At 39.5% G+C, this 26,656-nt stretch overlaps 1 protein-coding gene across 1 annotated transcript in view; it reads left to right on the forward strand.

Annotated features, from left to right (window-relative positions):
• Positions 1 to 3,659: 3,659 nt before the first annotated feature.
• LOC121374786 (band 4.1-like protein 3) overlaps positions 3,660 to 26,656 on the forward strand; it is a 122,347-nt gene continuing 99,350 nt past the window's right edge. The window contains exon 1 of the mRNA XM_041501896.1: positions 3,660 to 3,921. Within this exon, the coding sequence (XP_041357830.1) occupies positions 3,844 to 3,921 (78 nt within the window). The 5' untranslated portion in view covers positions 3,660 to 3,843. The remainder of the gene's footprint in view (positions 3,922 to 26,656) is intronic.

Genomic DNA, 26,656 nt, shown 5'->3' on the forward strand with positions numbered 1-26,656 from the left:
TCTTCCTACATCTCTCTCACTAACCATTAATACATATTATCCTGTACAGACAGCCCAAACATAATGTATAGGTTGGTGATAAGATGTCTTCCTACATCTCTCTCACTAACCATTAATACATATTATCCTGTAGACAGCCCGAACAGAATGTATAGGTTGGTGATTAGATGTCTTCCTGCATCTCTCACTAACCATTAATACATATTATCCTGTACAGACAGCCCAGACATAATGTATAGGTTGGTGATAAGATGTCTTCCTACATCTCTCACTAACCATTAATACATATTATCCTGTACAGACAGCCCGAACAGAATGTATAGGTTGGTGATAAGATGTCTTCCTACATCTCTTTCACTAACCATTAATACATATTATCCTGCACAGACAACACAAATAGCTATGTGCCCAGAACACCGTGCTTGAACCTTAATTGAATATATACAAAGACATATAATGAAGTGATTGGATGAACAACAAAATCCTCTCGTGTAATGAAACTGTCAGTCTGTAGAATGGCGGATTGCCTGACACCAGTACTGTTCTCTGGGTTTTTTCCCTCGACTTTCAATTATGGCTCCGGAAATTGTTACTCATGAACGATGACAAATTTCCGAGTTTATACGATTTCTAAATGCACAGAGTTATTTAGTCACTTCTATTCTTTCCGTTAATGAAAGTGTCCTATTTGTTATTTGTCATTTTTATTTTGCGTGTTCGAGAGTTTAACCAATATACACGTATATATCCGGTTTTTCATTTAAAGCTGAACGCTAAAAGAGTGTGCATCACAGAATATTGCAATTTTGCACAAAATTGGATTATTATATTATCTAACTTTACTGTAACTTTCACTTTCACATATAGGATAGTTTTAAAACTGTGCATGATACAAACCGTAATACCAAAAAAGCTGCGTCATTGACAAGCTATACAACATTCACTGTATGTATTGACAAAATTGGCCGATTAACCCACTATTTTTTAAAACAGACCGTAAAGACCCCTCTTTGCTTCCTATTCTTCTACAACATTTTGAGAGTTTCTGTTTAAATTATTCTACCCTGAACATGTCCATACGACCTCTGTCGACTTTCTTGGTCAGAGGGTTACGTTGAATAGGCCCAAATGGTTACTGTCGGGGACTACAAAAGCAAATTTTCAAAACTTGTGGAAAAGATAACTGTCAAAGAAGTACTTCCTTAAGGAAGAGAATTGTATCATAAAATAGACTATCATGAACTACTAGTATGGTTGTAAAAGATGGTTAGCTAAACAACCATTGTATTTAGTATCCACAGTTGATTTTGAGTATTTAATTACAGCATTTGTAAAAAAAAACATTAAGTTGTTTTACTGCTTTTGAACTTCAAATAGTGGAACTTTTTATCCTACAGACTTAATATGGACGAAGTAACCACTGCGCCATGGAGGTTGCTTCAACTTTTAATTACGCTAATGTTTGAATTCAGCGTGTTAATGGTTTTATCTACAGTCTTTTCCACAGGGAATGCCTTTTATATACTATGGAATTTACTACAACCATTTATATCTTGGCCGATTATATTCTAAATTGCACGCAAAAATAGTGTTTACAAAATATGACCACCAGTCATATCTACCAGTACAATGATTGAATGAATGAATTAATTAATTAATTAACAAGTGAGGCAGGGAGGGTGTGAATGGGTTGGTGGTTGGATGGGTGCATGCATGGATGGATGGATGGATGAATGTATGTATGAATAAATGAATGAATGAATGAATGAATGAATGAATGTTTAACGTAGTAGAAGATATCAGATCGTATCCTAGTACTGATTCGGAACAGGGTGTAGCTACATGGGCTCAGTCGGTAGAGCGCTCGCCTGGTGTGAGAACATCGTAGGATCGAACCACTTCAGTGGAACCATTCTCTGATTAGGTTTTTAACCGTCTTAACCAGTGCACCACGCCTTGGTATCAAGGACCGTGGTATTTGCTGTTATTTTTGTAGGCATATAAAAGATCCATTGCTGCTGATGGACAAAATGTAGCGGGTTTTCTCTAAGATTATATCAAAAATACCGTGTTTGAAATTCACTAACCGATGATTTATTTCATTTCATTTCATTTTAACTGATTTTCGTGCTTGTATCCAATTAAGGTTCAAGCACGCTGTCCTGACACACACCTCAGATATCTGGGCTGTTTGTTCAGGACAGTGGGTTAGTTGTTAGTGAGAGAGAAGAGGGTGTAGCTGTCTTACACCTATCCATTAAAACACGCTCTGGGCGGGAGCCGGTACCGGGCTACGAACCCTGTACCTACTAGCTTTATATTCGATGGCTTAACCACAAAACCACCGAGGCCGGTGATAATTTATAAATCAATGTGCTCTTATGTCGTTAAACAAAACACACTTTAACTTTTTCCCACAGACACGACAGCACACAACATGACATTTGCAATACGAGTCGTCGAAACCTGGTTAGAATGAGGAAACGCCCATCCGCCTTCCACTGCGGGAGATTGAACCTCTGACCTCTAGCACAGCAAATAAATGCTTTATCTGAATCAAACTCTATTCCCGTCTAGTGATCAAAGTTAAAATAAGCCCAACATTCTCGGATTAGTTTCTCCAAAACGTGTGTTTCTCGGGTGCCTAGCGTGTTGTTGCCTTTATGCGCTCTGTCTGTCTGTATTTGCGTTCTGCGCTGTCGGGCACGCGGTGATCAAACGGCAAAACCTCGATCACTCTATGCTCATCACGTCCATAGCCGCTTAGTCAGAAATCATCAAGTTGGCAGACACTTTCTATTCACAGCAAATCGCTGTTGCCTCTTTTTTTCTTGTAAATCAATTTTCTTGAAGAGAGGACTGGAAGAATGGGCGATTCTAAATATGTCATAACTAAACATGAGTATCAAGGAATATTTACGTTGTCTGGAGAAGATGAATTAAACGCAAATTGGCATTTTCCGCTGCTGTCTTCATGAAGCAAGGAACTGGAGCATAGCCTATTAGAGTCTGTGTAATTATAAGTCTGCATACAAATAACAATTTTAAGTTGAATTGGATTAATGAATAAATAAAATTAATATCATAGTTTATTACTATCTATTAAAACTTTAATTTTTACACGCAATACCATTTTGAAGATATGAATAAAATGTGTCTGTCTTTATCTCTCTTTGCCCCTCCCTCTGCCTCTCTCTCTCTCTCTCTCTCTCTCTCTCTCTCTCTCTCTCTCTCTCTCTCTCTCTCTCTCTCTCTCACTAACAAAACTGGGTTTTTTATGTTTTATAACCAATTCATCCAGCTGACAAAACGCAAAGAAGTCAGTATGGTCCATCCATTCATCACACGAAGTCAGACGAACCTAAAAAAAAAAGGAGACTTCCTCTCGTATGGTCAATTGTGGACACAAAGCAATCAGCGAAAGCGCCGCTCGTTCACGAAGTGAGCTAGTCGGTGGTTCGTTTATTGACATTTGCAATTCGGCAACCCTTTCCAGCAAGATCCGAATCCGTCGGGGCCAAATTGTTTTATTTGCATCGATTTGGACTAGCCGTACCCATGCTCGCTTGCAGCAGGCAGTCTCCGCTTTGCTCCTGCGCGGACAGAAAGGCGACGAACTCTCGTCTGCTACTGTCTTCTGCTGTGCCGCGAGACTCCCAACTCCGGGTGTGACCTGCTCGTTTAGTTAGTTTAATTGTCGAGTCTTCGGGAAGGAAATACTAAGTAGGTGGTACAGTTTAGCGAGTGAGGATGCACCACATCTGTACCTATTAACTCGTTGTTGCGTTTGTCCATATAAACAGAATCTTTTGAGGAGATATTTTTGTGCGAGTTTAAGAAAAGATGGCAGAAGATGGCGACACTAAACGGGGAGAAGAGACGTCTGATGTCCCCACGGACCATGAGTCTTCTGGGATTGAGGTTAGTACACCAGTGTGTCTGGGGTAGTTTGATGAAAGGGGATGGGGTTTTTTTGTTGTTGTGTGGTTTTTAAATACTCTTTGTTTAGCAACAATCTTAGAGAGAATCAAAACGACTTCTTAATTCAGGTGGTCGCTTAAGACAGGTCAATATATAAATATAGTACTTGCTATTTTGGAACTACAGTTAATCCTGTGTTGGGCAGGCACCCTAAATGAGCATCGGTTAAAATTTCGGCTTGTTTAACGACGCCACTATAGCATATTGATTAATTAACCGTCAGCTATTGCACGTCAAACATTTGGTAGTTGTGGCATGTAGTCTCTCATTAGCAGAAAGCGATCTGTTACATGCATTTTTCATAGACAGGATAGCGTGGGGCACTGGTTGGGACTGGAAAAAATACCGAAAGGGTCCACTGAGGGGATTCCATCCTTCAACTCAAGCACCAAAGGCGAGCCTTCCTTTGACTCAGTTGGATCCCACCTCTGGTATCCTCTTAAGACAGGTGGCTGTTTAATGCAAGGTCCATTTGTGTTTAAATTAGATAGAAAATAGCCATCTACTGGAGTGTCCAAAAGTGTAGATGCAACACAGTTCATAAAGTGGATTCTTAAGACGTATATGTTTAACGTAGGCCTGTGTGTACTTCCAAAATGAATGATAAGATTGCCCGTTAAACGAGATAGCGGCTTCATGCAGGTTTGACAGTATTTAAACTGTGGTTTTTAAGGTTTTGTAAAACTAGGTCATATTCTGGGCACTCGTGTTGTGAAGAGATAGAGCAAGCAAATCTAGGTCATGTGTAATATTAATATTGATTTGTACTTTTCGAATGCCTAAGCTTCCCCGGTCTTCCCTGTCATCTCTCTCTCTCTCTCTCTCTCTCTCTCTCTCTCTCTCTCTCTCTCTCTCTCTCTCTCTCTCTCTCTCTCTCTCACACACACACACACACACACACACACTTAGCTGAGAGTGGAATATTTGTTCGTTTTATTTCAAAGTAACATGCACAAATCTGTATGTATGAAAAAGCACGTATCATATGTTTGATGCCTATTGATCGAATACAATGTTTACCTAAACCACACTGAGCTTTCTCCCATCTACAGTTTGATTTCAATTACGTTTTGTTATCGTGGATAAGGCATATTGTTTACTTATACAGTTACGTGTACCTTTCAAAGAAAACCCCAGCTCTTGGGCGGATTGTTCATTTACTTGCAGCATATACTGTGTATAATTATTATACGTCCACGTAATCGTGGTCTAGGTTTTGTACTTCAGATGAAACTGGATACCATTATTTATGTTCGTGCATGTCAACGTGTTATATGACTGGCTGATTCTAGAAGTTTATTAACTGTGGTATGAGACCCAGTATAGGTCGGGAATCAAACAAAGTGTTCGCGAACGTTAGCTGGCTGAACTTGGGCCTGGAATATTTAAATTTCTGTCTTTGGTCAGCATAGGCCTTCTCATCGATTTTGAATTTTCGCCGAGCTTTGAATATAAAACCGCATTTGGAGCCAAAATGGTCTATATGTGGCTTCTACCATTAGCGTTCTTTAATTTCTCTTTAAAACAGGTCCTGTTGTTCTGAATGAAAGAAAGAAAGAAGTGTTTTATTTAACGACGCACTCAACACATTTTAATTACGGTTATATGGCGTCAGACATATGGTTAAGGACCACACAGATTTTTTTAGAGGAAACCCGCTGTCGCCACATAGGCTACTCTTTTTACGACAGGCAGCAAGGGATCTTTTATTTGCGCTTCCCACAGGCAGAATAGCACAAACCATGGCCTTTGTTGAACCAGTTATGGATCACTGGTCGGTGCAAGTGGTTTACACCTACCCATTGAGCCTTGCGGAGCACTCACTCAGGGTTTGGAGTCGGTATCTGGATTAAAAATTCCATGCCTCGACTGGGATCTGAACCCAGTACCTTCCAGCCTGTAGACCGATGGCCTGCCACGACGCCACCGAGGCCGGTGTTCTGAATGAGTAGCATGGCTTGTTTTAAAAACATGATGGTGAAAGTCGAAGTCATAAAAAATTGCCTTGGCTATATGGAAAATGTAAAGGGAAATAGTTAAGGTACCAAGGCAAAGGAGGGAACACCGTGGCCATTGAGGATGAACCACTGCAGATGAGAAGTTTAAATATATATATATATATATATATATATATATATATATATATATATATATATATATATATATATACTCACCTTTTCTGTGTAATCCATGTCGCATCAGTTCTCCAACTATGGTCTGACCAGAGACGGACTTTGTTTTCTTTCTTTCTTTCTTTTTTTTTTTTTTTTTTTTTTCCTTACGCTACATGGCGACATACCACAGTTAATTACGCTATATGTTTCTATATAGCGTTAGTGGCTATAACATTTTTATTAATATCAACAGGTTCATGGATTTTGGTATGTACCTTTGCCTGCCTGGGGGAAACATATCCTGAACAGAACAATCCAGGATATTGGTTTAAACAAACACACCCATTAAACCAGGCCGGAGTACACCCATTTTACACAAAAAGCACTACTTGTGCATGGGCCGGAATTACCACAAACAAGTCTTCAGTGTCAACAAATTACACATGTTTACAAACTATATGCTCTCCCCTGTCAACTTCAGTCAAATAGTGGCCACTTCAAAGCTGTCTGCCACGAAATAATCAGTCAAACAGCAGACTACATGCGCGGACAAAATTCCGGATGGGAAGATAACTGTGATCTGTGGCCACATGAGTAAATGATGCTTTTACAATAACCAGTCCATCGGTACTATAACCAGTCCATCAGTACTATAACCCGGCCGTCAGTTCAGTCAGATTCAATACCAGCGCCAAGTTCAGCCTGCAAACGTTTCCCTAAAGTTCGCGAGTTATTTGACTGATTACCGACGTGACTAGTTGGTTTTACCGTGCATAACCAGTCTAACGTACGTTTTTCTGCTCGGTTTGGTTGAACTTGACCCTGTCTTTAGGCACTGGAGTTTTTGTAAAGTCTTGAACAAAGTCGGATTGCGACCGAGACTACAAGACTAATCTACGGAATAACACACAGACCTTATCACTGACTGTTCAAGGCGGTCACGGTGTAAGAACACTCCAGATCGTATTTGTTCATTCATTCAAAGTGTAATAGACTAGTTATTCATGAAATTACACAAACGTATTTCATTCGGCTACATCAAGTGAATGGTAGATACAAGTTCAGTGATAATGGATGATAATGTTTCAAAAATGTATTCGGATAATTTGTTAGGCGCCATGGAAAAACATATCTGAGATTTGTAACAACAACCAAAAAGAAGAAAACAAGAACGTAGTTATTTAGCTCGTGGAATACAGGTATCGGTGGTGTAATGATCAAGCTATCAGTCTTAAGGCTGGCAGGTACTGGGTTCGCATCCCGGTACCGGCTTCCACCCAGAGTATGTGCGCTTCAATAGGTAGATGTAACGCCAGTATTCTGAATCTCTCTCTCTCTCTCTCTCTCTCTCTCTCTCTCTCTCTCTCTCTCTCTCTCTCTCTCTCTCTCTAAACGTTCTCTAGCGGTGTCGCTAAACAAGATTTGGAGTCAAGCTGTGTTGGCAAATACCGCTGTCTGAATCATTTTGTTGGTCACCAACTCTCTCCGCCAGTATGACTCTATTTAGCTAGTTATTTATATAGTGCAACAGGTCAACAGCCCTGAAGGATGAAGTTTAGTCCATCATACAGATATACAGTACAGACCGTTGTAGGACTCTGAAAGAATGTATTCAAAAGCGTTGAGAGAAATGAATGTATGGGACATTACCGCACCTTGTGCAAACACAATCATAATAGTTCGTTTATATGAATCATCATTCTAAAGATATAGTAATATTAGAAAAACGGTATACACTCTGTTCAAATCATTTCTAAAGAGAGGTGGATGTTGAGAGTTCTTGTGTGTTTTTTAGCATAGGCAATCAGGCTTGTTTTGCCCGAATTAAACAAAAGTGGCCAAATCTGGATTACAAGATTTATTCATATTAGCATTACTGCCAAACAGCCACGCATTTTTACACGGATTACAGCTAATATTTTGGGTAGAATAATTACATGGTGGAAAGTGTTTTGCCCGATTTTCTCTATTGTTTTTGCCCAAATTTAACGATTTTTTTCCAGGACGTTTTTCTGCCCCACTGCCTCGTACTCTTATGATTTTTAGATGTACAATTTGGTTAGTAAGTAATTGTGGGAAATTTGAAAAATATCAAACTGTTTAGAACAAAACTCTCTGGCGAAATCGGAGGTTGAGCTCACGACAGGTGTACTTAAACATGTCCCTGATGATGGAAGCATGCCAAACATTACCCACACAATCCACAATTCACACTAACAATTTATCAAAATTATATGGTACACATGTACTTCTTTATTAATGCCATTGTGGCCTAACTGTTTATTGTGTGCTTATCTCTCAAATCTGTTTATAATCCTTTTTAAAAAGCAATATTATTTACACATTTATAAACATGTCTAGATTGACTTACTGTCAACCACGGGATGCGTTTGGTGTGTATTCATGTACGTGCTGTATAATATATATATATATATATATATATACATATATATATATATATATATATATATATATATATATATATATATATACAGTAGAATCTCATTGGCTCGAACACTGTCGGTGCATCAAAGTCTGTTCGACCCATCGGGTAGTTCGAACCATGCATTCGGCCGTTGTCGGGTGCTTCTGTAACACAAAAACCAATCGGAATACCTCGCATATTTCCGTAAAACTGGCTTGGGCGAGATGGTCCGATTGACTCATGAGTAACGAAGTCGCCTTCAAATGTCGGATGAGATACATATTTGTAACTATTATTTATCACCGTTGAATAAACAAATAACAAACACACTGGTAGCCTGTATTTATAAATATTTATTAATTTAAAAAACCGTTCTTTATTATGCTGTTGTAGAATCTTTTACGACATATTGACAACGTTGAGAAAAGAATGAAAGTGCATGAAGCACAGGCGGAGGCCCTTTACCTTTTATTGTTGCAATCACTACATTACATTGATCTCTCCTGTATTTCAAGTTAAAAACAAAATATGCCGACGCTCATGCGTAGAGTAGCGATTAAAATGATTAAAGTAAACGGCGAGGCCGAACCAGGCTCACCAATTGATTGGTGTTTCATGCCAGATTCATTCAGATCACGATTATCATAGTACTATTATCTGTACTAGAAAGATACTTACCGATAGGTGCTAAATAAACAATATGAGAAGCCGGCATATGATCTAAGATTAATTCGTTCCACTTCCGAATTTATATTAACTTACTTTGTGACTGACGTGAAAGGGTCAATGAAAAATTCGTAAATAAATATAAATTATTTTTTGTATTTCTTCGGATAGACTTAGTCGTTCGAGCTATATATGTTTAATTTTACAGTTCGGACTAATAAACTGGTTCGAGAGAAAGCTTCTGTTCGACCCTAGGGGTATTCGACCAATCAGCACCAAAATAAAAGGGTTTAATAGAGAGAAAAACTCGGGACATTGTTCTTGGTTCGAGAATACCGGTAGGTTCGATCATTGGGCGTTCGAGCCAATGAGATTCTACTGTATATATATATATATATATATATATATATATATATATATATATATATATATATATATATTAACGACCTATAAATGAATTGGAGATTCGTGTAAATGACACATGCGTTTTATTTCGTTTTGAAAGTACAAACGGCCTTAGATCCACACTAAAGAACGTCACTGTTTAGACTAAAGCTATGCGGTATATGACAGGAACAGGAACAAAAATCCGGATCCATGAGGAGGATTGATCCGACGACCGATCGCACCTCAGGACATCTTTCTGCAACTGGGCTTTAACCCGTGCCACAAAAGAACAACATCTAACCATACTAATATATGTAAATATGAACCTCAACTCAGATTGGCCTATTACAGTTTCAGTACAGTAATCTCGTGTGTGTAACCTTTTTACCACTTGGGTTATCAATGACGATAAAACTCCCCTTTGAACACAAAACTGCTATCGTGCTACCGCTGCGACCTTTGACCTTCTGTTTCTAGTGCATCACTAGCACATGCATCTGCTGCAGTATTTTGCCGTCTGCTGCGGAATGCGCGTGCACACTTCTGCCGACAGGTGGTTCCAATCACTGTGGCGGAATCACTCTGCTTATTCTAGCAGTGTGTCATAAAAGGGGTTAGCGACACCGTTGTGATGGAGTTAACACTTCGTAATGCTGTTAATGCTTGTCATTTTTGTCAATTTATTTGGTATTTTGTATGTTTTTGTGTGTGTTTTTCCCCCGCAAATAAAGTAACGACAGATATAATGCGTTGCATACCCGGAATTCCGCTTGTAACAGGAATTCTAGCAGAGGTAGCAGAGACACGTTCAGGAGGACGAGTACTTGCGATCGTTCACTAACCGGGTTTTTGCGCCCATAATAAGACGGGATAAAATATAATGGAAACCAGTTAAATTCAACAGTTAAATTCAAGGGAGCGCTCAACAGTACATTTACATCTGTACGACTAGCGTCTTGCATTATCTTTAGTCTAAAATACTAAAACAATTACACATACAGAAAGAGGTGTAATGTAATAAGTCATTTTATGTGTAGAAATAGTAGAAGTAGCAGCTGTAGCAGGAATAATAGTAGCAGCAGTTGTTGTAGTAGTAGTAGTAGTAGTAGCAGCAGTAGTAGTAGTAGTAGTTGTAGTAGTAATAGTAGTAGTTGTAGCAGGAATAATGGTAGCAGCAATTGTAGTAGTAGTAGTAATAGTAGCAGCAGCAGTAGTAGTAGCAGTAATAGCAGTAGTAGTAGCAGTAGTAGTAGTAGCAGTAGTAGTAGTAGCAGTAGTAGCAGTAATAGTAGCAGCTGTAGCAGGAATAATAGTAGCAGCAGTTGTAGTAGTAGTAGTAGTAGTAGCAGCAGTAGTAGTAGTAGTAGTAATAGTAGTAGTAGCAGCAGTAGTAGTAGTTGTAGTAGTAATAGTAGTAGTTGTAGCAGGAATAATGGTAGCAGCAATTGTAGTAGTAGTAGTAGTAGTAGTAGTAATAGTAGCAGTAGTAGTAGCAGCAGCAGTAGTAGTAGCAGTAATAGCAGTAGTAGTAGCAGTAATAGCAGTAGTAGTAGTAGTAGTAGTAGTAGTAGTAGTAGTAGTAGTAGTAGTAGCAGTAATAGTAGCAGACAAGCAGTAGTAGTTGTAATTATTAGAGATGTAGTAGTAATAGCAGTAGTAAGTGGTAAAACATAATAATAATATACAAAAAGGTATTTGCGGTAATTCCCTGTTATAATACTAGCTGCCATGATACCGATAATGATGCGCGAACTGCTCCGAGTGTCTGACGGCTGGTGATTGTGTAAAATGTTGAGCACTGACACAAAATGAAAGACCATAGCAAATAAAATCACATAGGCGACCGTGTTAACGTTTGTGTTTAAAAACACTATATGTAATATATCAACCAAACTATGACAGTACTACAACCCCAACCTCAAAGTATTATCTGCAGAAAATGGTACCTTTCATGGCTTATTTTCGGTATAACCAGATGTTTTTACAACACCCCTAGTTTCGCACAAAATGTTATTACTTTTTTTTATAGATACCCCATACACAAGGCTACATGACACAGTGGTACTAGATGAAATAAAATTGCATACATTTTTAGCCCAGAGGAAACTCTTTTTTTACAACCAATACACATTTATAACCAATCACAGGACTTGTGGTGTTAACTTCTCTATCAAAAGTTCGCTGCACCTTGAACTTTAACCCAGCCGGAAGTTATTTGGTTTAGTGCTACCAAAAGAGTCGGTTTGAGAATGTCTCGATCAATGCAGACGAAATCTCCACACTAGGTTAGTACTGGTCGCTGCCAATCTGAGAAGTCTGAAATCTCACTAAGCTAATTTTAGTTATTATCGATTGCTATGGCCTGTCTTAAAGGACAGACAGCCTTCAAGAGGTTTTTACAGGTCGAAGTATTTTGTGTTGAGAATCACTCAACACATGTGCGTGATCGCATGTAGCTGGTCGCATGTTGACGTCTGACTTTATCTGTTTAATCCCCATTTATAATAACACCTCCTTAATAATACATTTACTGGCAGTGGTGGCTAATCATATTGATAGCAGCGACAATAGTAGTGGCATTGATTTAAAATAGTAATATTATAACAGCAGTAGTTGAAGATGTGATAATAGTAATATTAGTGGTACTAGTATCAGCACCAGCAGCAGTTGTAGTAGTAGTAGTAGTAGTAATAATAGCAGTAGCAGCAGCAGTAGTAGCAGTAGTAGCAGTAGCAGCAGTAGCAGTAGCAGCAGTAGTAGTAGCAGCAGTAGTAGCAGTAGCAGCAGCAGTAACAGTAGCAGCAGCAACAGCAGCAGTAGTAGTAGTAGTAGATATCGGCAGTAGTAGTAAGAATTAAATACTGAGTACATTTTTAAATAATAGTTCACTAATGTATTAAATGAAATTTGTCTTAAACACACACACACACACACACACACACACACACACACACCCTCCCAAACTGTCTCTTCATACTGAACACCTGATACCACCTTGTCCCTGCCCTATCCATAGCATCGGTGTCAACACAATATATTTTTAAGTTTGGGACAACTAGTTATAATCATTCTACAGAATCTCCAAACCCAATAGTTCTGTTGTAGAGTCACCACTGCTAACTTTCATTCGATCACAAATATTATCCGTGTTATCCGTGGTTTCAATTAATAGCTATCAATTGTACATCCATTTTATTAATACGACACATTGATTAATCAATGTCCTCAACTCCGGGCGACATTGACGGATTTCCGCTTCCGGCATACAGTATTTCAGCTCTTCAGTGTTAGAGACACAAATCTAGTGATAACTCATTGAGGACGTCTTTAAATATTCCCGCCCAATAACAGACAATTAATATTGTTTATTCTCTGTTGTGTTGCTCTCGTTTGGATGTGTTTGCCTAACGTGCAGAGAGATATCTGTGGAAGGATGTGTATGTGGCATTTATATTGCATTAATGATTTAATCTCTTTCAGTCGATCATTATTAAAATTAGAGCTCTCTCTTGGGGACAAAATAAATATGAATAATGGCAGACGATGATTTCCAATCTTGTAGGTCAAATTGACTTATATCATGTATGCAAATATATTCAGTTTCACGAAGAAGTTAAAGGGCAGGATATGCGATTATCCGAATATATGTATATATATGTATATGCATTATTATAAAGATCAAATAAATGTTTAAAATCCTAAAGTTGGTGTTTGACCTAATATTCCTCCCCATCCCACTGATTATGCTGAGGTTGAGTTTGTAGTACCAACTATGATTAGTACTGTGAATTTATTTTAAAGCTAAATATTAAATTTTTAATGTAATTTATTTATTTAAAAATTAAGAATTTAAGTTTAAATAACAAGACTTGTTTACATGGAAAATATCATGTGGGATTGTGGTTTACCTATCAAACTACGTAATGTAATGGACCCTCCATGTATTACAAAAACAAGTATCCTTTAAACAACGGTAAACATCAACGGCACAAGAAAAAAAAAGAAAAAAACCTTCAGCAACAATAGAAAATATGCCTAGGTCATAAATCTCCTCACGGCGTTTTTATTGATACATGTACTTTCATATTTAACATTTCTACAAGTCTTAGACTAGTTACACTTAGCTTTAGAGATTTTAAAATTGTTGTTCATACCTGCATCACTAGCCGCTTACCGGCCTCGGTGGCGTCGTGGTTAGGCCATCGGTCTACAGGCTGGTAGGTACTGTGTTCGGATCCCAGTCGAGGCATGGAATTTTTAATCCAGATACCGACTCCAAAACCTGAGTGAGTGCTCCGCAAGGCTCAGTGGGTAGGTGTAAACCACTTGCACCGACCAGTGATCCATAACTGGTTCAACAAAGGCCATGGTTTGTGCTATCCTGCCTGTGGGAAGCGCAAATAAAAGATCCCTTGCTGCCTGTCGTAAAAGAGTAGCCTATGTGGCGACAGCGGGTTTCCTCTAAAAAAATCTGTGTGGTCCTTAACCATATGTCTGACGCCATACAACCGTAAATAAAATGTGTTGAGTGCGTCGTTAAATAAAACACTTCTTTCTTTCAGTTTCACTAGCCGCTTTAGCTGAGCATCACTCTGAACAGCCAACCCAGTTGTGTAAGAAATACTCATGTAATATATTGTAAACTGTAGTGTGTTACCCGTACGTGTTATGCAAGCAAGAACATAGTAATATTACAGGTGTGTGTGTGTGTGTGTGTGTGTGTGTGTGTGTGTGTGTGTGTGTGTGTGTGTGTGTGTGTGTGTGTGTGTGTGTGTGTGTATGTTTCTATGTGGGGGTTTTGCTATTGTTGTTGTTTGATTGGGTGTGTTGGATGGATATTGTGATTTTTCTAGTATTTCTATATTGTGTTTTTAATTTGTTTGTTTTTTTTCGTTCTGAAAAAAACTTCCGTTTTCAAATGTACTTAACGAGACTTACGAAATGTCTCGTCTGAGATAAATTTGGCTCCATTGTGTTTCCTCCGTTAACGTGAAAGCATCCTTGCTACGCTTCACCGGTGAATCACTATCTTTAGTAGAATATATAAAGGAAATCCATATCGTTTGCATACGAGTCTTGTCCGGCAAGCACAATTTCGTTTGTTTTGCATTTTAGAGATATTCTTTCTGCAATGGTCAAAGTACATCGTACTGTAGTCAGTTTGCTTGCATTTCGTAAAATATATGAAGCATACGATCTTCAATATTCATGAAACTGTCAAGCTTCGTGCATATCATTGTTAATTAGCTTCTTATGCACATGTTATTTTCAACATTAAATTGTTGCTGTCATATAAAATTGCCCATTAGTGCAGGGGTGGTGGTTTAAAAAAAAACAATTTAACACTGAATTTGCTTGCGATAGTTGTACGATAAAAGTTTCGTTATTCTATTTGAGAATTAAACGAAGGGAAAATAATATACTACAAGAAGAAGAAGTTTCTTTTGTTTAACGATACCACTAGAACATACTGATATATTAATCATGTCAAACATTTGGTAATTCTGACTCGTAGTCTATTAATAGAGGCAACTCGCTACATTTTCTTAATGCAACAAGGGAACTTTTGCATGCACGTTCCCACAGACAGGAAAGCACATAACACGGCCTTTGACCAGTTGTGGTGCAGTGGTTGGAACGAGAGAAAAACAATAAATAAGTAATGAATAACATTACATTATACGGTGTGTGTGTGTGTGTGTGTGTGTGTGTGTGTGTGTGTGTGTGTGTGTGTGTGTGTGTGTGCGTGTATATAATGGTTCAGCATTTAGAATAAATCATCCAGTTTTGTTACCTTCTCGTGACAAACCATTCTTCATCACTCATATTTGCTGTTAACTGTGACCTGAAGTTTGTTTTGTTTAACGACACCACTAGAACACATTGATTCATTAATCATCGGTTATAGATGACAAACATTTGTTAAATGTGACATATAGTGTTAGAGAGGAAACCCGCTACATTTTTTCATTTGTCGCAATGGATATTTTATATGCAGCATCTTACAGACAGGATAGCACACACCACGGCCTTTGATATACCAGTTGTGGTGCACTGGCTGGAACGAGAAATAGCCCAATGGGCCCACCGACGGGAATCGATCTCAAACCGACCGCGCATCAAGCGAGCGCTTTACCGCTGGACTAGGTCCTGCCCTAGCTGGAGTCACCTCCAGCCCTCCCCTTATTGATATTGATATGTAGGGGGAGGTTAGAGGAAACTCTATGTAATGCTTTGGAAATCGTCGACAACCAAATGGTCGCAAGTTACTGTGTCTAAAGTACACATTTTGTCCAAAACCTGATGCCACAGAGCTTTAGTTTTGTTTATTCTCTAGTCCAGTTGTGACATTAGACGTACGTGTTGTTAACCAGTACTAACGCTACACGCAGAAACACACGTTTTTCTACGTCACCGCAAGAAAGTACAGCGCAGCCTTGTTTCACATAGGGTTGTCGGGTGTCTTCATGTAGCGTTGGTACTGGTTAACAACATGTAAGTTTAATGTCATGTCTGGACTAGACAATAATCAAACTAAAGCATTGGCGTCAGATTTAGGGAAATGTTTTATATTTTAGACACAGCAGTTTTCAACCATTTGGTTGTCGACGATTGCCAAAACATTACATAGAGATTCCTCTAGCCTTCCCCTACATATCAATATCAATAGGGGGAGGGCTGGAGGTGACTCAAGCAAGTCCCGCCTCAGACCACGTACAAACATGTCTCACAGGCAGTCAACTAGGACACACTGACATTGTGAATCTAGGACTCGAGTTATATCAGCGAACTGTTATAAAATGTAATCCTTGTCGATATGCTGAGATAACTTCAGACGCTTTTGAGTGGTTTTTCATTCAGGTGAAATGTTGCGTAAACGTTGATAGAAATGAAGTTCCAGGGTAGTATGTAATGGAAGGGGGTGCAAGGATGTAATCTTCTCAAACAATTTTTTTAAGTGTTCTCTATAGTTTAAAACCCTGTATGGAATATTACTGTCTTTTGTTGTGTTTTCTTTACTCTCTCTCTCTCTCACAGAGAGAGAGAGAGAGAGAGAGAGAGAGAGAGAGAGAGAGAGAGAGAGAGAGAGAGAGAGAGAGAGAAGAGAGAGAGAGAGAGACACACACAGAGAGAGAGAGAGACAGAGAGAGAGAGAGAGAGAGAGAGAGAGAGAGAGAGAGAGAGAGAGAGAGATACACACAGAGAGAGAGAGAGGGAGAGAGAGAGACACACACACACACACACACACACACCATCACCACCACCACCACCCCATCGCCTCTTCCATTTACTCGACTTTTTGGGTTAGATTATGTCCTGGTGGCTTATTCAAGGGAGTAGTCTTCCCCTCCATATAATATTACGGTGTCGTTTGTTTTCTTTTCTTTACTGCTTGATTCGCGGTCGGTCTGGGATCGATCCCCATCGGTGGGCCCATTGGGCTATTTCTCGCTCCAGCCAGTGCACGACTGGTATATCAAATGCTGTGGTATGTGTTATCCTGTCTGTGGGATGGTGTATACAAAAGATCCCTTGCTGCTAGTCGAAAAGAGTAGCCCATGAAGTGGCGACAGCGGGTTTCCTCTCTCAATATCTGTGTTGTCCTTAACCATATGTCCGACGCCATATAACCGTAAATAAAATGTGTTGAGTGTGTCATTAAATAAAACATTTCCTTCTTTACTGCCCCTCATCCCACCTCCTCCAGTTACTAGAATTTCTGCCCTGGTGGATTATTCACTGAGGTGAAATGTTGCGTAAAAGTTAACTGGAATAATCGTCAGAATAGTTTTGCAGAATATGACAGGTTCTTTCTTGCAACAGCAAGACGAGCACGTCGCGTGTCGTGTGCCGCGTGCACTCCAACCAGACGACTGTTACTTTTATTGTATCGATCGCAGACGGCATTATTATGAACCGAGGATTACTTCTGCGAACCGCTTTGCGCTACACTGACCGCGAGGTGGTTAACTGCTTTTATTTGATTGACACGCCGAAAACTCTGTCTTTGATTCTTGAAATTGAAGTGACTTGATTTGTCACCTAACGGTAATTACTTATTTTTTTATTATTTATGTATCAGAATGTAAGTACTGAACTTTAATTGTGATGCATTCGCGTAGTTTTAATGTTTAGAAGAGCTCCGAGCATGCATGTACCCTAGCCCGAGTACTCTGACTGTAAGAGAGCTAGACGGACATTTGGACATAAACACGCTCTCATTACAGTCAGAGACCAACCTATGTCTTTTTTTGGCAATTCCTGACTACCAAACGGTAGGCAACGAGTCCCGCTCTAATACCACAACAATCCTATGTTTGACGTCAAATACCTTTACATCAATCATTTTCGAGTTAAGTGATACAAAAAAATCCACATATTAATCACTAATACACTTACTACAGAAAGAAACCCGACAGCACCCACATTCAGCTACGCTTCGTGACACTCCGTCGCAACAATTGCAAAGCTCGGCGATCTATTTCGAGACTGGGCGATTCCGCCTTGTGCAGCAGTTACAGGGGTCATCTCATAAGAGGAGGCAGTACGTAGCACATACTTTTGCCGTATCCTGTCGATAACACCGCAAATGTATCCTTCAAATTCAAAATGGAATCAATAATGTGTAATTGTTTTGGTTTAATGACATAATGAAATCCAAATTCATCCAAAACGGCATTAGCCAACTCTTCCATGTTGTAACTTCGCTTGATATGAGACAGCCCCTGTAACTGCTGCACAAAGCGGAATCGCCCAGTCTCGAAATAGATCGCCGAGCTTTGCAATTGTTGCGACGGAGTGTCACGAAGCGTAGCTGAATGTGGGTGCTGTCGGGTTTCTTTCTGTAGTAAGTGTATTAGTGATTAATATGTGGATTTTTTTGTATCACTTAACTCGAAAATGATTGATGTAAAGGTATTTGACGTCAAACATAGGATTGTTGTGGTATTAGAGCGGGACTCGTTGCCTACCGTTTGGTAGTCAGGAATTGCCAAAAAAAGACATAGGTTGGTCTCTGACTGTAATGAGAGCGTGTTTATGTCCAAATGTCCGTCTAGCTCTCTTACAGTCAGAGTACTCGGGCTAGCATGTACCCCTACTATTATTGGATTGAATATTTCTATGGTAACCGTATATATTATATCTTCAGTATTTATCTAATATCCCCATGGGCTTAATGCCGCTAGCGGCGTCAATAGCAGAAAGGTGCGAGGGCGCGTATGTTTCCCAACCCCCATACCCAACCTGTACCCAACCCAACCCCCACTGGAAAAATTGTTAAAAAAGAACGCTATTTGATTCCCACGTTTAAAGCCGCACACCCTAGTTCCATCCAGCGAAAATAAATTATATTTTAGTTAATCTACAAACCTGTAACACACTTAGATCACGTTTTTATCAAATGGAGTGAAAAAGCAGGTTTTATATCGATAAATACCATGGTAATCCCCATGTCCCAATTGCTTGAAATAATTTTGAAAGTTAGTATTCTGATGTCACCGGTAGAAGCACAACAATGCCTACGTCACGACAAATTTCACAGACTTGGGGTGCGTTCGTTTCACCTCTCCTGGACATGTTCCAACTGTTCTGTCCTGGTTGTATCCCCTCTCCAGATATCGTAAGACTTAGCAAAATTATTGGTTTTAAGGGTTTGTAACGTTTTGTATTGAGACACTTACTTGTCTGAACTTTATTGTTACTGAAAATGTTCACGAACTGTGAAGAAAAATCTCACAAATGAACAACAACAAATCAGATGTTGATTGCGCGAACCGTGCACGAGAAAACAAACCGAACCAAAATGATAACGGTCACGTGATATACCAACGTCTGTGACATTAAAAATAGATTGGACCTCGCTTGCTTAACGGTTTTTTCTCGACAACACGTTTTGTGAAAAAATGCAAAAAATCAATTTCGTGGTTTTACAAACATCAGGATTACCAAAAAGCACTTCAGGTGAATGGAAATGTGTATTCTAAATAATAAAATGTAAGTAAAGTGCAATTTTATTTGTGAAAAATGGGGTTTAATAGCGAAAAACAACGCCGTAATGGTTAACAAATAAACGTAACTAGGGTGTGTCCCTTTAAAAAAAAAAAAATCACCCCGTCATAAAGTAGTCTAAAGTAACCAGAGGCAACAGCGATACAAGATATTTTTCACAGATAAAAAGGGCACATTAAGATTAAATGGAGAAGTTTTTCAGATTTTTCTGCATGTAGGACCTCGACCACCCCCCCCCCCCCCCCCCCCAAACAGAGTTGCTTGGCAACGCAGTCTGATAGACCAAGGGTTCGGTGATCCATAGTGGAGCTTAAATATTTCCTATTCTGGCGTTAACTAGTGCATAAAAACGTTAAAGTTTCTTTTGCTTAACGCCACCACTAGATCACATGATTATTTAATTATCGGTTACTGTGTGTGGTAATTCCTATTCAGAGGAAACCCGCTATATGTCCTATTAGCAGCAAGGGATCTTTTATATGCACTTTTCCATAGACAGGACAGTGCATACCACGATATTTGATATACTAGTCGTGAACCACTGGTTGGGATGGGGGAGTAGAACATAAAAGACCTGTGTCTATATTTTGAAAAGATAAACTTGCTGCTAGTTGAAAAGATATACTAGTTATTCTGCACGCATGAATGCACATATGAACATCCTTTAAAAAAAACGAAGAAAAAAAAAGAAATGAACAGTTTATTTGTTAAGAGTAGGACCATCCAAATACGGATTTTGGACCCGCCCTGGCGAGGCTTGTTGTTTACATCGTTGACGGTCTGTTGGTTTTATTCAGTGTGGCAATATAACTGCGTGGAGCGTCGCGTTCGTACGGAGAATATAGATACTAGTTCATAACGCTAGACGCGGCCTGGATATAGCAGGGAGGTTTTTAGACTGAGCGTCTCCTCTAACTCCGTGTTACCAGAATGCCTGACGGTAATGCCACGCAGGTGAGTACCAGTAGATCTTAGAAGTGTCATAGGCGTACGCGCTCCCATTTTTATAAAGGGGCAGGCTGATTCTTGCCCGAATTAAGCGAAAATGACCGAATCTGGATAACAAACATTTATTCATATTAGTATTACTGCCAAACGGCTATATAGGGTTGTAAATGAATCACTGCGCATTTTTACATGGATTACAACTAATAATGTGGGTAGAATTGTAGAAATACATGGTGGAAAGGTTTCATGCAAGCTCATTTTGCCCGAATATCTTTATCTTTTTTGCATGAATTTGAATATTTGCTCCCAGCCCTATTTCCTACGCTTAATGAAAACCGTTGTGCACCTTTGTTCACCTGGTGTATATTAAAGGTAAATGATAATTCCGTTCTGTAAGTTCACTGTGCATGTTGTGTTGATATCGATTGGATCCTGGATGTGTTGTTTTCCACCCACTGACCGTGTATGTATGTATTTATGTACATGTATAATAATATCAATAACTACTGCACATGTATTGGGCTATGTGATGTCACTGGTGTGTAGAGTGCAGGCTCGTACGCAGGATTTTTAATGGGTGGGTGCGAATTGCTCATGATGGGACCAATCAACATAAAAATAACCCCTCAAAACAACAACGATTACGTAACATTATTTAAATTTAATAGAGAAAAGTGGACCTTTAGTAATTCGGGGGGGGGTGCGTACACACCCGTCGCACCCCCCTCCCCCCCCCAACCCCCTGCGTACGGGCCTGCAGTGGACGATGGATGGGTGTCATGTTATTGTTATACAACAACCATTAGTTGTTATATGCCTGACATATTAATTATCAGTATGAGTGATTGCTCCACGCATAAGTTGTAACAAACATATCTTACGGGCGTACGCGCACGTCGCACACACATACACATTTACAGATACAAGCGCACGCCATCAAAAGTCCACACACCACATCAGATACATATATACAGCAGCCAAACACAGGGACTCGCTATGGAAGTTCCAGAGATGACTACACAATTTTGAAGCAGTAAATAAAGGTAAATTCCAACTGATTACAAATGACGTTATTTGCAGTTTTGAAAACAAATGTATTCCTGTCACACACACCACACATACACAGGCAAAAAAAACCCGGACAAGCACACATATATATATACATACATAAACATACACACATGCTAGCATATATATATATATATATATATATATATATATATATATATATATATATATATATATATATATATATTATACAGCACGTACATGAATACACACCAAACGCATCCCGTGGTTGACGGTAAGTCAATCTAGATATGTTTATAAATGTGTAAATAATATTGCTTTTTAAAAAGGGTTATAAACAGATTTGAGAGATATGAAAGATGCATTTTTACTAAGCACACAATAAACAGTTGGGCCACAATGGCATTAATAAAGAAGTACCTTATAATTTTGATAAATTGTTAGTGTGAATTGTGGATTGTGTGGGTAATGTTTGGCATGTTTCCATCATCAGAGACGTGTTTAAGTACACCTGTCGTGAGCTCAACCTCCGATTTCGCCAGAGAGTTTTGTTCTAGACAGTTTGATATTTTTCAAATTTGAACAATTTATAAATGAGCACATAAACATGCCCAACAGGTGTTTCTCATGCAGAAACAAACGTCAGTGAACATATTTAGATGACTAACGCAGGACGATGGACCACCACAGTTCTAAAATATGCACAAACGATAGCCTGGGGACTAGTCACTGCATATCAGTGGTGATGTGCCAGAAGGGCAAGGCGTGTTTGAACCTTAATTGGATATACTGACGGAAATAACTTGCAATGAATGAAGAGGGAGTAGGCGCGGGAAGAAGCAGACGACACCAACTCCCACAGGAGATCAAGCACACCGAGTATCTCGGCTGGTGCGGCCCGTTCAGCAGACGACAGGGTCACCACGATCGATCTGCTCGGAAAACGTGCTTGTATTTTTCGCCATGGTTGAATAACTTCACAGCCCGGCGTTTGCTGAACATTGTCCTTTCGTTCAAGGTGACGAACGCGCTTGGCGATCGGCTGACCATGAAATGAGAAGGCGTTTATATGAAAATCCAGATATATCAGTTTACAATCATAGAGATCAACGGATATCTGAAAACCAGCAATAAAATGGTGTTAGATATAACCTGTTCAAATACTGATGGCATCACTGTATAGTATTGCTGTATTTATTGTTTTTGAATCTGGATTCAGGGAGAAAAGGAAAGGAAGATTAGTTTAACAACACCTCAGTGCGTCTATTTGGTGTGTAGTATGATATTGTTATTTCGACACTGTTAGGATAGTCCCTCAATAAAGCAGCAAGGGATCTTTTATAAGCATTTTGTCATAGACAGGACAGTACATGCTACGGACTTGATGTACCAGTCGTGGGGCACTGGTTGGGCTTGAGAGAATATGTTGTGCGAGGATCGATATGTTGCCCAGTGGTAAAGTGCTCGCCTGAGGCGCGGTCGGTCTAGGGTCGATCCCCGTCGGTGGACGCCTTTGTCTATTTCTTGTTTCAGCCAGTGCACTACGACTGGTAAATCAAAGACCGTGGTATGTGTTATCCTGTATGTGGGATTGTATATATAAAAGACCCTTTGCTACTAATGGTAAAATGTAGCGGGTTTTCTCTCTAAGACTATATGTCAAAATTATCAACTGTTTAACATCCAATAGCCGACGATTACTAAACCAATGTGCTCTAGTGATATCGTTAAACAAAACGAACTTTGTTTGCGATCCTGTGAAAAGAGGAGAAGCTGATTTAAAAATCGACAGATCACCGAAATCAAGCGTTACGATGGATTACCCGACATCCGGCGTTTTGTGATATACAAACAACCTGCTCAGATACTGAAGACATCACTCAACTTTCTTTTGCTTTTCACTCGGGATTGGATTGGGGGGGGGAGCAACTAAATTATAACTTCATATAACCTTGTACGTGAACAGACGTTCGTGAACGTGCATTATCATTAGGAAAAAAATCTCAAAACAGTTGTAGTAATAAGGTAGATTTAGTTAATATAACTTCCATAGAAATTAGTGTGTTGTAGTGATCAAAGGTTTTACAACGTATCAACAAGACATCCAATTCTGCCCAATCAAGCAACTGTGTCATCTCCTGGTGCAACTATCTTTCACTGTGGCAGAACAACGATTATTACCAACTGACAAAGAGCACCCACTGTCTGTCATCCGTACATGCGTTACACCTCCATTCAACTACGGAATCGGAACGTAGCCCAATGGTAAATCGCTCGCTTGATGCGCGGTCGGTTTAGGATCGATCCCCGTCGGTGGTCCCATTGGTCTATTTCTCTTTCTAGCCAGTGCACTACTACTGTTATATCAAAGGACGTGGTAGGTGCTATCCTGTGTGTGGGATTGTGCATATAAAAGATCCCTTGCTACTAATGAAAAAATATAGCGGGTTTACTCTCTAAGACTATATGTCAGAATTACCAAATGTTTGACATCGAATAGCCGATAATTAAGAAATAAATGTGCCTTAGTGGTGTCGTTAAACAAGCAAAAGTAGTGGAAAGGCAGCCCAGTGGGTAGAGATATCGCTTGTGGTGCGATTGGTGGTAGAATTGATCGTCCTGGATTTGTTTTACCAAACAATGCTTTAGTGGTGTCGTTAAATAAAACGACTTCAACCGTTCTACTATTCACCGCTGCGGACCGAGAAGAGCGTGTATAGTGAAAATAAATGCATCGATTTATTTACATCCGTAAAACACGCGTAAGTATTTGTGCGGATACAGTGGAAGGAAAGCATTGTTTGTTATTGTCATCAAAATGATAAAACAAGACATTTCAAAGTTCATTTCATAGTAACATTTGCATTTTAACTTCATTTCCGTGCTCATACCCAATTAAGGTTCAAGCACAATGTCATGGATACACATCTTTGCTATCCAGGCCGTCTGTATATGACGGTGGATTAAGGGTCAGTTGTTAGTAGTTGTCGAGAGAAAGGGCTGTGTAGTGGTCATATACCCCTCCATCTAGCCATTCAAAGGTTCTCTGAGTGGAAGCCAGTACCGAGACGTGAACCAGTACCTACCAGCGTTATGTCCAGTGGTACAAGTACATGTAATATAATTTATTGCATCAGAATATCACATTGGCGTAGTTAGGATTTTATATTAGGGGGCCAGCCACACTGATAGGGGGACCACATTATGGGTCGTGTCATGGGGCCAGCCACACTGATAGGGGGACCACATTATGGGTCGTGTCATGGGGCCATATAAGTAAATGTAAAAGGTGATGGGAGAGGGGAGGCTGGGAAGTGGATTGTTATTTGGACGAATGCCCTAGTTCAAGTCAAATTATTCTTCACTTCCACGAACGACGAACGTTCGTTCCTTCCAGCGTCCTGCTCTGATTACCAAATACAAACACTGACCTTGACCTTGTATCAGACATTTGATTGAGTGGATGTCCCCAAAAATGTATACCATAAAATTGTCTTTTAAAAATCCCAATAACAATTCCCAAATGAAATGAATCAACAAAACATGTTTAAGTACAGTAAATTAAACTTAGCTGTATTTCAGTGCTACGTGTAATTGTAAACAATGAAAATGCCTTTATGCATTCAATTTTATTTCAATTACAGTTTTATAGGTGTGCCATTCAAATATATTATGTATTGTCGTCAACTTGATTATTTTTAGTAGTTCTACTCGCACGTCTTGATGAACGATTAATCTTCAAAAGTGCAAAATGTCCTTGAAAATAGTTACTACATTGTTCATCTCATATCCTCGGGGCTCGGGAGCAATGGCTGATGAGACGAGTGGTGTAGGCGAACAGACACCAAGGTGACTCATTCGACTTACAATTGCGGGTTGTTTTTTTACCCGGTGAGTTAGTCATGTTTCTTGTAACCGATCACTATTCATCTTCACGAAATATTCATTCACCTGGATGCGGCTGAACGCAGGCTAAGCGGAACGGTTTTATGTTGAAATTAACCTGTTGCTGTACAACACTGACCTATATTAATACAATTAATTAAAGGCCAGTAGATAATTTGGTTAATTTGTGCTGGTGTTAAATTATATTAACTAGTTTTTTTTTTATTATATCAGATGATTTATAAATAGGGTTTGAGTAATTGTTAACCAGTAAAAAATGCGACCTTTGTAAAACGAAAATGGAGAAAGAGCAGGACGTAACCCAGTGGTAAAGCACTCGTCTGATGCTCTGTCGGTCTAAGATCCTCCGTCTCAATCTGTGGGCCCATCGGGCTATTTCTTGTTCCAGCCAGTGCATCACGACTTGTATATCAAAGGCCGTGGTATGTGCTATTCTGCCTGTGGGATGGTGTATGTAAAAGATCCCTTGCTGCTGGTGGAAAACATGTACCTGGTTTCCTCTCTAAGACTATATGTCAAAATTACCAAATGTTTGACATTTAATAGCCGATGATAAATAAATCAATGTGCTCTAGTGGTGTCGTTCAAAAACAAAACTTTTTTTTTTTGGTACCATAAGTAAAGAAAAAGGCGAAAGGTCAAGTCAGGTCATAGGGCTTAACGTGCACATTCAGGTGCTGTGGAATTTGGAATGCCCCTTAGGGTTAATGCCAAAGGGAAAATGGTGCGCAAATTGAATGAAGGAAATTTGGCGCATTTTTTGACTGGTCCGCCGAACTGAAAATGGGGAAGGCAGAAAATGTCTCATGACCCTTAATTAATTTCGTTGCGTATGCTAGACAGAACTGTAGAAAGAGGACTGAAGTCATTTATTAGGATTACTAACTGGTATTAAAATAAATGAGGCCGGTTTCGGGTTTAGCACCGATTTGTATAGGGATCATATCTGTTTCAAATGAATCATTCGACGGCAAGTCAAATGAATCCATAACTATAAAGGCTGGTAGGTACTGGGTTCGCTGCCCGGTACCGGCTCCCATCCAGAGCGAGTTTTAACGACTCAGTGGATAGGTGTAATCTGCACCCTCATCTTTCTGACTAACCACTAACAACTAACAACTAACCCACTGTCGATGACAGACAGCCCAGATAGCTGAGGTGTTTATGCCCAGGACATTGTGCTTGAACC

The sequence above is a fragment of the Gigantopelta aegis genome, chromosome 6, assembly GCF_016097555.1.
Source record: "Gigantopelta aegis isolate Gae_Host chromosome 6, Gae_host_genome, whole genome shotgun sequence".
Classification (NCBI taxonomy): Eukaryota; Metazoa; Mollusca; class Gastropoda; order Neomphalida; family Peltospiridae; genus Gigantopelta; species Gigantopelta aegis.